General features: G+C 38.3%; 2 protein-coding genes across 4 annotated transcripts; both read left to right on the forward strand.

Annotated features, from left to right (window-relative positions):
- Positions 1-4,024: 4,024 nt before the first annotated feature.
- Positions 4,025-7,440, forward strand: LOC115733081 (uncharacterized protein At1g03900). Its single transcript, XM_030663752.2, has 8 exons — positions 4,025-4,325; positions 5,035-5,066; positions 5,769-5,869; positions 5,958-6,030; positions 6,193-6,224; positions 6,456-6,546; positions 6,702-6,813; positions 6,911-7,440. Exons 1-8 carry the CDS (start codon positions 4,215-4,217, stop codon positions 7,223-7,225), a joined length of 867 nt encoding a protein of 288 aa, XP_030519612.1. The 5' UTR covers positions 4,025-4,214; the 3' UTR covers positions 7,226-7,440.
- Positions 7,441-9,671: 2,231 nt separating this feature from the next.
- On the forward strand, positions 9,672-14,664 carry LOC115732137. 3 transcript variants are annotated; one of them, XM_030662800.2, is made up of 6 exons: positions 9,672-9,828; positions 11,689-11,873; positions 12,239-12,977; positions 13,071-13,157; positions 13,949-14,121; positions 14,199-14,664. In XM_030662800.2, exons 2-6 carry the CDS (start codon positions 11,787-11,789, stop codon positions 14,394-14,396), a joined length of 1,284 nt encoding a protein of 427 aa, XP_030518660.1. In that variant the 5' UTR covers positions 9,672-9,828; positions 11,689-11,786; the 3' UTR covers positions 14,397-14,664. The 3 variants fall into 3 exon arrangements, with proteins under 3 accessions (XP_030518660.1, XP_030518667.1, XP_048127031.1); XM_030662807.2 differs by having other exon boundaries at positions 9,674-9,828; positions 11,694-11,873; XM_048271074.1 differs by having other exon boundaries at positions 9,677-9,828; positions 11,728-11,873.
- Positions 14,665-15,170: the final 506 nt, after the last annotated feature.

Consider the following 15,170-nt stretch of genomic DNA (forward strand, 5'->3'; position numbering starts at 1 on the left):
TATCTACTTATATTCTCAAACTTAGTATAGTATGTTTAATTTTTTTTTTTTAAAGTGTACTTTTTACTTTTGATCGATCCCAAACAAAAAGGGATTATAACTTTAGATTTCTTCACTACCGATTTTGAACCCATAATTTCTGTTCAATCTTAATTCTATCTCGAATATTTTTTGCGCCAACTATTAAAAGAGATAATTTCCTCGGAGCTTTTGGAGCAGTTTATTATCCCTTATAATCGCGGCTACCGAATATTTTTTCATTTCATTTCATTTTATTTTTTATAGGTACCACTTCTAACTCTGAGTCCATGCAGAAAGTCATTGACAGCCGCTGTACTGAGTTCACCTATAATTTCACAAAGACAAAAAGTAAATGTTGCTGAGATCGTGATCTTGCACATGATTTCTTATGTGTTAAAAGATTCCTGTTAAGTATAAAAAGGTTTGCTTTAGCTATTTCTTTCGTTTCACATGTAACCTATTTTTCTTTAAACCGAGACATTTAAAATCATTTACTATTTAGTTTATACAAGCAATATGCAATTTTCCTTTTACAGTACGGCAGGTGCTAGGGAGACTATACTCATTTCACATATTGCAACCCGCGAACCCCAATTTCTTTTCATATTTTCTAATGTTTTGTCGACTCATTTCTTTTTCCCAAAGTAGGATTGTTGGCGTTGTGCGAGAAGTTGGCCTTGAACTCGAATGATAAGGAAACAAAAAAAAAAGAGCAAAGAAATAAGAAAAAAAACTTGAAATGGAGATTTGGCGGTGGCCGTGCCAGAGATTGGACATGTCGAGCAGCCATTTTGAGGTACCGAACTGGGAGCATAGTTACCCTAGTGAGAGTCAGCTAAACTAAGAGGCATACAAAAGGCACATGTTAAGATACATATATATTTTCTCCCACCATCACATAACAGGTTGAATAATAGCCATCCATAACAGCTGGGACAAATACCAAAAAATGTCTCGAACTTATTGCAATGATACCAATTCGGTCCTTTATATCAATTTAGTCCTGAATATTTTTATACATTGTCAATTGATTCCTTTCGGCCAATTTTAGCTGGAAATCGCCGACGAGGACGATGACCGTTTTACGTAGCATGACCGATGTTAACTTGGACAATATTTATGATTTTTTAAACTTTTTTTATTTTTTTTATTGCAACCCTCGCTAGCCAAAATGAGAGAAAAAAAAAACAAAACAAGAATTTCAAATAATGATCAAGCATTGTTAGAGAATGTTCATGTCGGCGCTACTCATTCTAGGTAGGATGATCGATGTCCATGTCAGTCATTTTCGATCAAAATTATCTTTTTAGTGTGCTTTTACTTGATGGGATGAGAGGAGAGGAGAACAAGGTCTGAAAGTTTCGTTGTTTTTAATTGTTATTTGTAGCCATTATGGAAGGAACAAATAAAAATAAAATCATAGAAATCTCCAAAAAATCAAATCTTAGATATTATCTTCGTGCTGATTTATCAAAGATTCTGTAATAAACACCATATATATTCGATTTGTTGCTTCATTACACGCTTATATATAAATATGTGCGCTCTTCAACTTTGCACCCATTTGACCCAAAAAAAAAAAAAAAAAAACTTCGCACCCATCTCTTCGATCACCCCATGGATCTTGCTAGCCGTCTCGAACAAGCATTCGACAAGCTTCGCGTGGCCGATGACGAGCATATTAAAATCCGATGTGAACTCTCTGCCAAGTGAGTATTACAATTCTTTAGTGTGAATCTTTTTTTTTTTGGGGGATCCTCATGCATGTTCTTTTATGTCTTCAGTCAATTCGAACGCCAGTATGCAGAAGCAATTGCAACTGCATACCGGAATGAATTGAACGAGATCATCGATTTGATCAAGATGCACGAGGTCTTGGTCCTGCATACGGTGGAGCAAACAAGGGTATTCACGCGTTTACTGCCGGAACACTTTCATGATCGCGGTATCCTCGATCGCGTGGAAATGGGCAAGGTCGGCGATGAAACCAGGCAGAGGATCCGCACCCTGCTGGTAGGTGCCGGACTCACGAAGGGTGACCAGAGCTTCTTCTACTTCCCGGCCTAATTATTTGCCAAATATTCCAATTTCTGCAAACGCCATGCGTTTTCTTGTCACTGCATTTGCTTCTTCGTAGATTTTTTTCCTTTTCCTAGTCAAGAGTCAGAACTTGGCGATGCTTGAATTTTAAGACATATTCCAGCAAGGTAGGTAGCTTTTTTTTTTCTTTTTTTCATTTACATATACATATATGTGTCTGATTGCTATTACGAGTTTGATGTATCTCGCCCCGTAGGGGGTTTTATGCAGTTGAAAAGATTATTCTGCTCAAGATGTCCTAATGTAAGTAGAAAGAGTAAAAGAGTCTGTTTAATCCACATGTAGCATGCGACACAACAAGAAGAAACTCTTTGCTTCCCCCATCTTGAGCCATTGAACATCATCTGGCAGATGACTAATCAATCCCCCCCCCCAACTCCTCCCAAGTCTTCCACTGATGTGAGAGACATGAACTAGAGGGAAAGGATAATTCTTTTGGAAAAAACTGTCTCATCACCAATTCAAACACACCCTAATTTCACCCACTCCTCAATGACCAATGGCTTTACTTCACTAGAACTACAGGTGTCAACATGGGTTGGAAATCCATATTTTAACTCATATTCAATAATGTAGGTCAAATATGGGTTAGTTAGTAAAGTTCTACTAAATAGGTTATTAATCGATTTAAATTTTAAGTCTAATTATATACAGGTTGAAAATGGGTACAAATCCGACTCATTTATGATTCACTTGGCTTGTAAAATTTATTGGTTTATGTTTTTTTAATTTAATTTTTTTATTTTAAATAAGTGCTTAAAATGACCAACTGAGTCTCGTGTAATGGCCCGAATTCATCGGCTTGTCAAATTTGTCAGCCGTTTTGCACGTGCTGCTCAAGTGCTTGCTCCGGCGGCAAGACAACAACATTAAGGTCAGTTTTGTTCGAAATTTTATGCTTTGACCCAGCTTAAAGAAACCCCAAATTGAAGTTAGGGCTCTTTTATGAAAACGGTCCAAGTTCATGTCTTTATTAAAACTTTCCTAAAATGTGGTTTTGAAAATTTTTCGCGATCGTGGAAGATCATGGTCATGTCTCTTATGGAATGACGTACACGACAAGACAGAAAACAAATGAAAACATATTAACTGGGCCTGCGAAGCTCAACCGTTGGATGAGGGGCGGAAGGCCGAATCTTACCTTACATTAAACGAGCTTGGGCTTTTTTTTTTTTTTTGGGTCGAAGCAAAGCTTGGGCTTGGTTTGACCATATCAAAATTGTAAACGTCGACGTTTGACCAAAAATTGCAGCAGATTTTAGGCAAATTTCCAAAACACCACCCTCCGATTGGATATCTTTTTTCAAAATTCCAAATCAGCCATATCTTTTGTTAACGATATTTAACGATTGACATTGTGAGAATAATATTATCGCTAATGAAGTGTTTATATTAATTTTTTACTACTTTTTTCCATCCAAGATACTTGAAAATTTCACTGTCAACATATAGAGTAACATAATATGTATTCATAAATTCTCAAACTCAGTATAACTTTTTATATTTTAACAAAAAAGCACTCTTACCTTACCAAAAAAAAAAAAAAAAGCACTCTTTTTACTTTGAGAGCCGAGATTATAGCTTTAATAGATTTCTCAACTACGGATTCGAAATTGAACCATGAAACATGATAATTGGATTGCTAGTCTAAAAGACTTATTTAAGTTTTGAACATACTCATGAATTGTTCTTTAATCTCAATCCTAATCACGGGTTAGAAACTTAATCCATTGTTCATATGTCATATGATATTATTGCACCTTTTTAAATAATTGGGATCAAATCATGTAATATTATTGTAGCTTTTAAAATATTCAGGACCCGATCGATGGTTGGGAGTTTTCTTTTCCAATTTTATTCCCCCTCCCCCACAAAAAAAACATTGTTTTTTTTTTTTTTTCGAAAATCCCACGTTGTTCAATCGAGAACAAAAACCCCTAAAAGAAAACCAACAAAGGAGAGCTGTTCACCAATTGACAACCAAATTCTGGAGCATTTGCGCGTTCTTCTGGAATTAGCTTCAACTGAAAGTTACCTTCCCTGTAGAAGAAGAGTGCTCCCATCTTCCGATCTGAGCATCAATCTCGCTCTCTATGGAAAAGGAGGAGTCGAAGTCAAAGGATCAGCAGAGCTCGGAGGACACCGACGAAGCAGAGGCCGTCGAGCTGGTCCTGTTCCAAGTCTCCGAGTGTTACGTCTATTTGGTATGTGTTTGATCATCGCAAAAGGGCATTCCTTGCCCCGTTTAATCTATCGAAATTTTGCTGGGTCGCATGCGAATTTTCGAACTCTCTTTTGTTTTGTGCTTGACTTTGTAGATTCTCGCTCGTGGTTGATTTGATCTTGGCATGAATTGCAGCAAGATACACTGATATTGACTTAGAGCGTAGAAGATCAGTGTTGGGATATCAGCGATGATTCCGTCATGCGTGATATGTATTATTGTTGCAAACATTAGAATTAGCAGATAAGCGTGGCTTTAACGCGGAACCACACTTCAAAAACCATATCCAAAGTGGTAAAAGTCGCAAATTTCCCTTAACAAACGAAGATTAAATCCATGCTAATCAGCCTTGCATCGAGTTAAAACACGAGGGGGCTTCTTTTTAACTGAGACTTTATATTTGAGTCCGATCATGTGTGGGAAGATTACATTGGATCTTGGGCAGAATTATGGGGTTCTATGGAATGGAGAATTGATCTTATTTGGGAAGACAGAATCCGTGGTTAACACGATGGCAAAATATAGGATGGCTTTCTGAAGCAAGAAATTCACCAACATTTCAGTTTTCAGACGATAGCAGAGCACTTTTTTTATGATATTTGTGCTCTTAAGTAGTTTTGGAGCTGTCAATTTTGTAAATCAGCTTTTTTTAATGTACGAAGTGCTGAGTTTATGTGTAATTTTTGCAGATACCGCCAAGGAAAAGTGCAGCTTCTTACAGGTGCTAAAACTTGACTGATCAAGGAAAAATCACTGCTGCAGTTTTTGCTTTGCATCTCAGGGAAAAGTAGATAGTAAGCCTGCTGTCGTGACCAGAATATTATGTGATGTGAACTGACAAAAGGGTTAATTTTTGGAATCATAATCGGAACTACTTCAGTCAACTTGACAGTTGAACCGGTGAAGCAATGAAAAATCTATCAAAAAGTTAACTTTGTAAGTTGCAACTATCTCGAAGATGGCAGATGCAGAATCCCTACCAACTTAGTGTTAAAGTTTACGGCACCCATATAACTTTTTATTAGATATGAGTTATGGAAGGACACGAGCGAGTGTTTTCTGGACTTCTAACTTATAATATCATGACTTTTTTAGCGAACCATATTTCTTTCCAAAAGCATGATGGTTGCTGCAAAGTGTCGGAAGCAGAAAAGTAAAATCACGACTTGTCCAATGCAGAAACAATGTGGAGCATTTTTTAGATTTTTCCAGAAACAAGAACATGTTGCTCATGTGCGCGAATACAAGGATGACAACTATTGATAGTTTGTGACATTAGGTTTTGTTTGATTTTTTGCAATGTAAGTTTGATACTCATTCCCATAGAAGATGGTTGGTGTTTTTAGACTCGTTGGCATTGTTGTTTTCTTTATGTCTTCCCACACATCCAGAATGATTAAGCATGCAGCTGAAATTCATCTAGGGCGGATGAATGGAATGTGAACAAGTGGGCTTGGGAGGGAGCATTGAAAGTAGTCAGCAAGGGAGAAGAATGCATTATCAGACTTGAAGACAAAACTACTGGTTAGCATAAATGTCGAGCTGCTATTAGATGTGTCCCTTCTGTCTTATATTGGTTTTCTTCCAACTTTGGTTCTTCTGTTTAAAATAGGTGACTTATACGCTCGGGCATTCTTAAGAAATGGAGAGCCGCATCCAGTGGAACCTGTAATTGACAGCAGCAGGTTGAATACCCTTTCTGCTAGACAAATTTGACGATACTTGGACATGAATATTAACGGCGGATAATGTCTAATCTGATTATTTTTGCTGATTTTTCATTGAGGTTCTTTTTCTTTTCAATGTTAAGGTTCCGTGGGATTTATTTGAACATTCTTGCTTTGCAGATATTTTGTTCTTCGTGTAGAAGAAAATATTGGTGAGTTTGCCATCTGTTGATAAACATACTGCACTTTTATTGTTCTGAAAAGAGTGCGAAGGTTTGTTAATGTTAGTGACACTACACGAGTTCCAAGTTCCTTGAGGAGCAACTCTGAGACAAGACAAGGCTGGTTTCTGATAGACATTGCAAGCAGATTGAAGGGACGTCTGTTAACAACCTTTCACCCCATAGACAAACTATGATGCTGATCAGCTTAAAGCTGTGCAGGTGGTCGTATGCGGCATGCTTTCATTGGCATTGGATTTCGAGAAAGAACGGAGGCATACGATTTCCAAGCAGCCTTGCATGACCACATGAAGTACTTCTCTGTTCTCAACTATCTATACGGAATCTGAATTCAACTCCTTACCGTTATATGTTGTCTTTTCTGTCAGATTTTGGAATAATGTCTTGTCTTAAATGATGAAATCTATTGGCCGAATCTTACAAATATGTATTTGCTGATTTGTCAAGATATTTGGACAAAAAGAAAACTGCAGAAGAGATGGAACAGCATTACCAGCACAATTCTTCAGTTGATTACAGTTTGAAAGAAGGGGAGACTCTTAAACTCCAATTAAAGAACGTGAGATATCTGGCATCTATCTATGGATCCAAAAGCTAAACTGAATCGATCTGTGCTCATTCATTAGCTGATAGCATTTGCCCTCTAATCTTGCCAGAAAAGCAGTGGTAGTTTCAAGTCGAAACATTTGGAGCGAAGTCTGAGCAATTTGTCTTTGGAGGAGAAGGCCAATAAGGAAGAGCCCGTGGTATGCCTCAGACCACCCCCACCTCCCCCGGCGCCGCTTTCACCTTCTACTTCTGTTCGTGAGTCTACAGCAGACGTGCTTCCGCATCCATCTCCTTTGCAACTCCCTGAACATAAGGCTCTCAGCTCAAATAAAGAAGAGTTAGGGCAATCAAATTCTAACGATGACCAGAATGCGCAAGAACTGCCGGATGATGATTTTGGCGACTTTCAAACAGCAGGGTGAAAAGGACTTGAGATGCCGATGTATAGGGGTGTCCCAGTGCATGGGATTACACATTGCAGGGTACGATGTACACCGAATCAACCAAACATCTTATTCCTTTTTCTTCATATAAGTAGACCAAGAAGGTTTGCAATTTTTAAGTTTATGTCAGCTGCGCTTCAATTTCATTCATTTGGTAAAACTGGTGGAGGTTTTCGGAAGTGCTTTTATCGCCACATCTCTCTGTTTTTTTGTGTGTTCTTATGCGTGATTCAATCTTAAAGCAGAAGCATACTGGTAAGTTGATCTGCACGATCTATGCCTGCATCGCCCTCGCCTTTTTCTTATCTGAAGCACGAAGAAAGCCACCCGCATATGAAGCCACCTTCATGTCTCTACCATCTCCATATGCATAAGGGACTTGAGAAGCTTGCGCAAGTTATTTGTTCGCCATGTTAGGTTGATCCAAGCAAAGGGCGTCTTACTTGTCGTATGGTGCATCCACTTTATCTATTCCTGCCACTATATTACATATTCTCTTTAGGAAGGAATATCTGTTCTCAGACTTTGGGAGCCAGTCTTCCCTCCTTTATTATTATTATTATTATTATTATTATTATTATTATTATTTGAATTTAACCAACTTACTTCCCTCCTTTATTATTATTATTATTATTATTATTTGAATTTAACCAACTTACTTGATCAAATGCCACTTCTTGTTGTTGTTGGGCGCCTATCGCGATCAGGAGTCTGTCTTTATTGCGAATTCCTACGAGCGCTCGATTTGACGTTGACCTTGAGGGATTTGGTATACTTACTACGGTGTGCTTCGACAGCAAATGTCTTGTCTTCAATCTCAATTCATTGATCTTGTCGACGTATCCAAGGCGCTGCGACCGCAGAGGAAATGTTGCAATCGATAGGACCACGACCCTTCCCCCATTTTGCACGAATTAATCGAATGCAAAACAATCATATCATATCTTAGAAACAACGAATGTAGTACGTATCAGTGATGCCCTAGAATATGAGATGTCGTAATGCCGACTTTACATTTACACTCCTAAACTGAGGAGATCGAACTTGTTAACCTACTTATAAAAGGCTTTTAGCTCATGCAATTAGGTGGGGGGAAGGCAAATGAAGCTAGAGATGTGGATAATTGGTTTAAGTATTTACGATTTGATGCATACGGATGTGTCGAATTAGAATGAAAGTTGGTGTACTTGTCTAATTGAAAGGAAGCAATTTCCTTTTACAGATTGAGTTTATGATGCGTGCAAAATAATTCATCTAAGTCAATAGTGAGTGATATAAGACAAAATTGGATCCAGTTTTCTTCTTCAACTATATCCCATCTCAATTTAGGCCGAAGAAAGAAGGTTTCGTTTTCGCACCCATTCTACTCGCCCTTTCCGTCCGATATCAACTTTATGTGTGCATCACATGCTTCATTGATTTCGATTGCCTAGAAAACTGTGGATCTTAATTTATAGTAGGTCATTGTACTATATATATGAACTCAAAGACTTACTAAGTTAGAGCAAAGCTAAGTCGAGCTACTTTGGGTACATAATTCGATCTTAGCTTGGTGTTATTCGAGATCGACTCATCCAATTTGAGCCAAGTTCACTCTCGAGCTACTTGAGTTTCTTATTTGTGAATTTGGTTTATTGGACTAGTTGGATTAGTGGTTCATGCATTCGATTCTCTTTGTAATATATTACACCAATCATGCTTATCTAAAAATTTAATCATTGACATATTTTTTTATGGTATTTTTCTTTTTAATGCTATAATCTGCACACAAGACGTTAGAGATTATGATGCTGCTATTGGTATATTTGAAATATATATATATATATAAAACGATCATGATTGTTTATGTTTATTTTGCAGGCATCCTCTTTGTATTGGGTCTAGTTTGCCCTTGGCTTTTGCAAATGCATTATTGGAAAAACAACCTTGTCAAGCTTCCGACGATTTCCGAATTGGCTGGTTCGATTTTTGTTTTGAAAAGTCATAGAGTCAGTTCCTAATTTCAGGTCGAGAATCTATTATCATTAACCTTTAATTTACAATCTTAAGAAATTTTTTTTTTTTTTACAATAAGAATGATTTTGTTACCGAGTGCATTTAAGATACTAAACAATCATGCTTAACTAATAAATTATTGTAATTCTCAACATAGTGATTATAGAGGGATAGTATAGTAAGAAAAATAATATTGTTTTACTTTTGTTTTTGGGCATTCTTGAAGAAAATCGCGTTAAGAATGATACGAAAAAGCTCAACCAAGAAAAATAAGAATAGGAGAGAACAAGCCTTTTTGTTTTTTTTTGGGGTTGGGGGAGCCAGAAGTCAGAACAAGCCTAATTGAAGATCCTGACCAATGTTTTATATCATGATCATGCCACGTGTCAGTCAATGGTCCCCCAAATAAACCTAAAGAACTGTCCGCACGCCTCCCTGCCCTCTCTTCCTCTCTGAGTTTTCCCTTTGTTCGTAGTTTGGTTGAATGCTTGTGTGAGATAAAAGCAAAACCAAAGCTGGGATTTTGCAGCGAAATACCAAATTTCCGGAGCTTCTCCCTTCTGGGTTTTCTTTGTCTCGTGCAGCACGTAAGTCTTTCAATCTTCGATAATTTGATTTCAATCGTGACTTGCTGGGCATGTGCATATTTCTTCCTCTTTTTCATCATCGTGTGGACGATCATGCGAAGAACTTGTTCTGATGATTGAATTGAAGTCTAGTGGTCGAAGAACCTGACTTGCCTGTTCCGAGGAAACTCTGTTTTTGCTTATTTGGAGCTGGTTGATGGATTGAATGTTACTGAGAGTGTCGCTTAGCTTGACGATGTTATGCGAAACTTGGTTTCTATGTCCTTGAGATTTAATTGCTTTTTCTTGGGTCGCGGGTATGGACGTTTTTGGTAGTTTTTTCCTATATGAGAGGTAATACTTACTTTTCGAGTGGAGACCGGTTGATTTATTTTGCTCTGTTGCAGCTTCAATGATAGGGTAATATACTTCATGGAGCAATTGTTTTGATACCTCTCCTTTCTGTAATTTTCGTTTATTCTCTGAAACTCTTATCGTGATTTGTTAGTGATTAGTTAGGAGCTGTACAAGCTTTGGACTGCTGAAGTTTCGAGTGTATAGCAAGAAAGGGTAGATGAATATGGTGCATACTTTGGTGGCTAACTATTCTGGCGTCGCCTTTTAAGTATTAGCTAGCTCTTTCTACTACCAATTTGACACTGTGCTCATCTGGCAAAGTATTAGCTAGCTCTTTCTACTACCGATTTGGCACTGTCCTCATCTGGCGAGCAATTTACCGTAATTTGACAATTACGCGAATAATCAGGAGCTGGGATTGTTCAGAAGCTTCTATGTATGCAACAACAACAAATTCTTTTTCGACTTTTCTTGTCAGAAGAGCAGCTATAGTGCTTGGACATTAATTTCTTATCCGAAGCTTTGAACCATATTTCTACTTACAAGAATGCGAGTTTCATATGTACATCTAGATACATCATTCAAACAATAAGTTAATCGAGATTGAAGAATTACAGCTTCAAACCTAGGTTGCTCCACTTAAGTTACATCTTTGACATGGAACTCCTGAAGCATAGTTTCTGTCTTGCATTATTAAGCCATCTAGAGATATGCCTTCTTGATATGCTTGTTAATCACAAACTCATATGAATGATGAGAATGGGATTTTCAGATCCCCTTTGTTCACTTGCTGAATCCTATTATAGAATCTGAAATAAGAGCAAGAACTTCTATCCTGCAATATTTCTTTTTATCTAATAGGTAGTTCATGACTTGATGGATAATCTATCACTTAAATGTCTGCTTGGTAGGATGGCTTTTTGGTAATTTCCAGAACAATGGTGTCTGATAAAATTGATGCTTCATAAATATTTGAGATGTTTTAAGTAACATGTTGTTATCCTTATTCTTGTCAGTAGAAGTAGAGGGTCTGAGGGATGGTGTGCAGAAATTATACCGCAGCTATCGTTAACATGAATCTGCAAAGAACACTGGGTTTTCATAGACTATCAAGCATCTTTGGTTTGCATCTAAGATGGTGCCATTCATTATATGTTGGGCAGTAAATACTAGTATTCATAACTCCATGTGGTATCCGCATGCTTGGTTAAAGGTTTCTGATTTCATATTGTTAGACTTTGGATGAGATTATGATATTTTCCGTTTAAGCTGTTCTCTTTGGATGATGGGTTCGTTAAACATGCTGCGATCAGTTGCTAGTTTCTAGTTTGGTACATTGCTCATATTCATGATTACTTTGCCTCAATAAGCTTATGTCTTTATTGCATCAGCCCTTTGTTGCACTCTTTGATGCCTTCAGGCCCTTAATTTGGACGGTATTGTTATCAACTTGGGTCTATGTTGCATTTGACTTTTCATTTGAGCATTTCTGAATTTTTTCTTATTTTGACAAATTTCACGTAGAGCAGATGCTGAAGGAGTTATAACTGCCTGAAATTCGAGGGGAGTGGGTGAAGTACTTATCAGAACCTCAGTTAGGCCAAATCTCTGGCAATTAAACTATGGATGTAAAAGGCATAACATGGGTTGGAAACATATACCAGAAGTTTGAAGCTATGTGCTTGGAGGTGGAAGAAATCATGTACCAGGTACATATTAATTCTTGAGTCGAAGGTTTGCTTGTGTATGTGCTGCCTAGCTATGACCATCATGAGCTGTTGAGGGACTGTAAAGAGGAGGGCGGTTGGTGGATCCGTTTCCGCAGTTTCTCATTACTAACTGAGATATCTACCACTGTGATTGAAATTGTCTTTCTTAGTGCATGCCACCTCAGCTTTCTTCTTTCTGCTGTTGATGATACCATTTTCATCTGTTCTTGTTGTCAGGTTTACAGATATCTGTTCGTATCTTCAATGGTTGAACGAACTGTTTTAGTTTCACTCTCTGATCCTAAATCTGTAAATGAACTCCATTCGCATGTGTTATATTTCGAGTTGATGTTTTCTGTGGACAGGATACAGTTAAATTTGTTGAGAATCAAGTCCAGACTGTTGGTGCCAGTGTTAAGAAGTTCTGCTCGGAAGTTGTGGAAGATATGCTTCCTCCATCATGCATTGACTCTGACAAAGTGACAGCCCCTGAATTTTCTGTAGTAAGATGCAATGATGTCCAGGTATGCAAGAAGGTGAAAGTATGTCGGAAAAGAGAACCAGCAAAGGCTATCTATCAACTGAGTGAGGATTCAAAAATACTTGGTGATGTGAAGAAAGATGTCCTACGTGCACCGCGTTTTCGAGGAACTTCTTGTGCAGATAATACTTGTCAAACACCATTTCAGGTTTCTGCCCTGCAAAAGGCTTCTCCTGACCTACATTCAGGAAGTACTGATGATAAATCTGTGCCTGAATCAGCTATCACTGTCAATGAGAACTCTGGTGTAAATAGTATGCCATCTGCTGAGACTTCAAAGGTTATCGCTCCAGGTGAGCCAGAGTTTATAGGTTTCTTGACTGAAAATGATGAATCAGCCCATGATCAAACCACAATTGCAAGCTCCGCTTCTGTTGAAATTAACAAGGGTGACACCATGGAAAATCATATCAATAATACTGAAAGAGGAAGTAGGTGTGCACCAGAATCTTCAGGTAATGGCGCACTGTTAAACAAACTTATATCGGATCAATCTCTGGCGACCTGTGAAAGAGAGACTAAAACTCCCTCGACTTCTGGTGTTCCATTGGTCGAGTCATATGGTAATAGTTCTTTCTTTTCCACCTCAATCAAATTAATTATGTGTATCACACATTAGACTTACCTCTCTCTCCACTTGTATATTTGTGCTTCAGTCTATTTCTCAGATATCGAGGCAGATTCTGTGGATTCCTCTACAATGAGTGAAAACATCTGCAGCAGATACGTTTTCCCTCTGCCAGGTATTAGTTAATGAGTCTCGTTGCATTCAGGACTTCTACATTGCCTATATTAATGATTGCCTAGGATTTCTTGGAGAAAGATGCCATGTTTAGTATCAACCCATAGTCTGTTCTGCTGACTGGGTTCTAAAGGAACCAAAGCATTTCCACTAAACCAGATGGACCCTTTTTGCGTTTTGGTGTCTTAAGCTTATTCAATGGTTTTTACATTGTTCTTTGAGGATTCCAGGTCTCTTGTTCTTTCTCCTATGACTAATATTGGAAGCTCTAGCCATTTGCTGTTGTAATGAAGTCACACCCATGTTTTCTGCCACATGATTTTCCTCATAAATTGATCTCGAATGGGCAAGAAAGATGATAAGAAGAACATTATTTGTGCATAGTAGCAAGAAACAAGACTGGTCCAGTGGTACCATAAGTGTGCGCGTGTGCGCTCAACACACACAAATGCACGAGTGTACCCACACATGTCTGGGGTCATCAAACCCTGGTATAAAGTCCAGGGATGCTGTGAGAATGCGACTATGTGCGCTTGCGTGCGCATGTGCATGTGCATGTGTTTGTGGGCGTGCACATGAGTGGTCTATATGTCAGTGCCACCTGTGTTCCATGCAGCGGTTTTCTTTTCCTCATAGTAGATGATATGGACTTGAAGTACGCAATTCCCTTTAATCTAGATTTACCTGCTCAAAAATAGGGCAGTGCTGATGATCATTTGCTATGTGTGACTACTTTAAATGGTGCTTAACTTTGTTTTGAAGCATAAGAATTACAGCAACCAAATATTGTAGGATGTTCAAATGGCTCGAGGATGAATACAACCAAGGGCGATTTTGACACTGAACAAGATGCCGCAACCTTCAATCAAATCGACAAGGCAAAACTTGAGGAATCTTGCATCGTTGTGAATAATGATGAAATTCATTTTGTTGCTCGGAGGGAAGGCAAACACCGATCATATAAGGTATTCTCAGTCTTTGTAATCTCATTCGACTTCTTTCCCTTGGTGCTTGAATCTTCCTTAATGGACATTTCCATCAGAAAAAAGTTCGAGATGCCTTTTCTTCAAAAAAGAAGTCATCAAGGATTCTGGAGTATGAGCAACTTGCTACATGGCATGGAGTTGACGCAGAACCCAGTAAAGATTGCAGAAGAAGGTCCAGGCCAACTCTCAACTTAGAGGAGGAGGAGAAAACACAAGCTCATGATTATTCCGAACCTGAGTGGGAGTTACTCTAAGCATGTTAACAAATATCCTGTACATATTAGATTTCTATAGTTTGTGCAGCCTCCATTCTTGTTGAAGGCGATCTAAATATACTATATTGGCAGGCTAAATCTTCTCCTGCTACAAAATTGAAAGCTACTCTACGTGTTATCATAAAGAGGATGACCCACTTATTATTGTATAAATCTCTATCATGCCGGGTAAGGCTTTGTTCATGCGTAAGAGCTATATGGAGGTGACCCAAGTTATTCCATTTATCCTCTCTTTAGATTTGCTTCATTCTTGTACATTTTAGTTTCCTTTTGTCTCTCCTAGAATGGTATCCCTGAGAATTTAAGTCGAAGACGACCGATCATCCTCTTGTAGAAGATGTTGTTGGTGGGGTGGCACCTGAGCTGCGCATATGAAGACATGGTTGTACTTCTCGTGGTGGGCAAACCTGGTGTTCTTGTTAGCTTGGTACTGTCTTGTAATGCAGATGGCGCTCGCAAATCGGAAAGTGTTCATTTTACTTCCTCTAAAAAATACAATGGAAGCATCTGCAACACATCAAAGAGTGTTTGCAAGGCAGCTAAGTCAGGTGCCTAAATCACAGCTTGCGTTGGCAGCTATATCATCTGTACTGGCCAATGAGAAAGCTAGAGTAAATTCTGTTACTATGTTGGGCACAGAAATGAAACGTGCCTCAATCGCTCAGACGGTTGGATTACATTCCCTCTGTCATGACTGCTGTTGGTATTTTTACTAATGCCAATTGAGCCCCGTCTTCTAGTTCCTCTTCCTAA

This window comes from Rhodamnia argentea, chromosome 10, assembly GCF_020921035.1.
Source record: "Rhodamnia argentea isolate NSW1041297 chromosome 10, ASM2092103v1, whole genome shotgun sequence".
NCBI lineage: Eukaryota > Viridiplantae > Streptophyta > Magnoliopsida > Myrtales > Myrtaceae > Rhodamnia > Rhodamnia argentea.

Coding starts and splice junctions, on each gene's coding strand:
- LOC115733081 (XM_030663752.2), top strand. CDS start 4,215: ATGGAAAAGGAGGAGTCGAAGTCAAAGGATCAGCAGAGCTCGGAGGAC. Junction 4,326..5,034: donor CCGAGTGTTACGTCTATTTG/GTATGTGTTTGA, acceptor TAATTTTTGCAG/ATACCGCCAAGGAAAAGTGC. Junction 5,067..5,768: donor AAAAGTGCAGCTTCTTACAG/GTGCTAAAACTT, acceptor AAATTCATCTAG/GGCGGATGAATGGAATGTGA.
- LOC115732137 (XM_030662800.2), top strand. CDS start 11,787: ATGGATGTAAAAGGCATAACATGGGTTGGAAACATATACCAGAAGTTT. Junction 13,158..13,948: donor ATACGTTTTCCCTCTGCCAG/GTATTAGTTAAT, acceptor CAAATATTGTAG/GATGTTCAAATGGCTCGAGG. Junction 14,122..14,198: donor GCAAACACCGATCATATAAG/GTATTCTCAGTC, acceptor CATTTCCATCAG/AAAAAAGTTCGAGATGCCTT.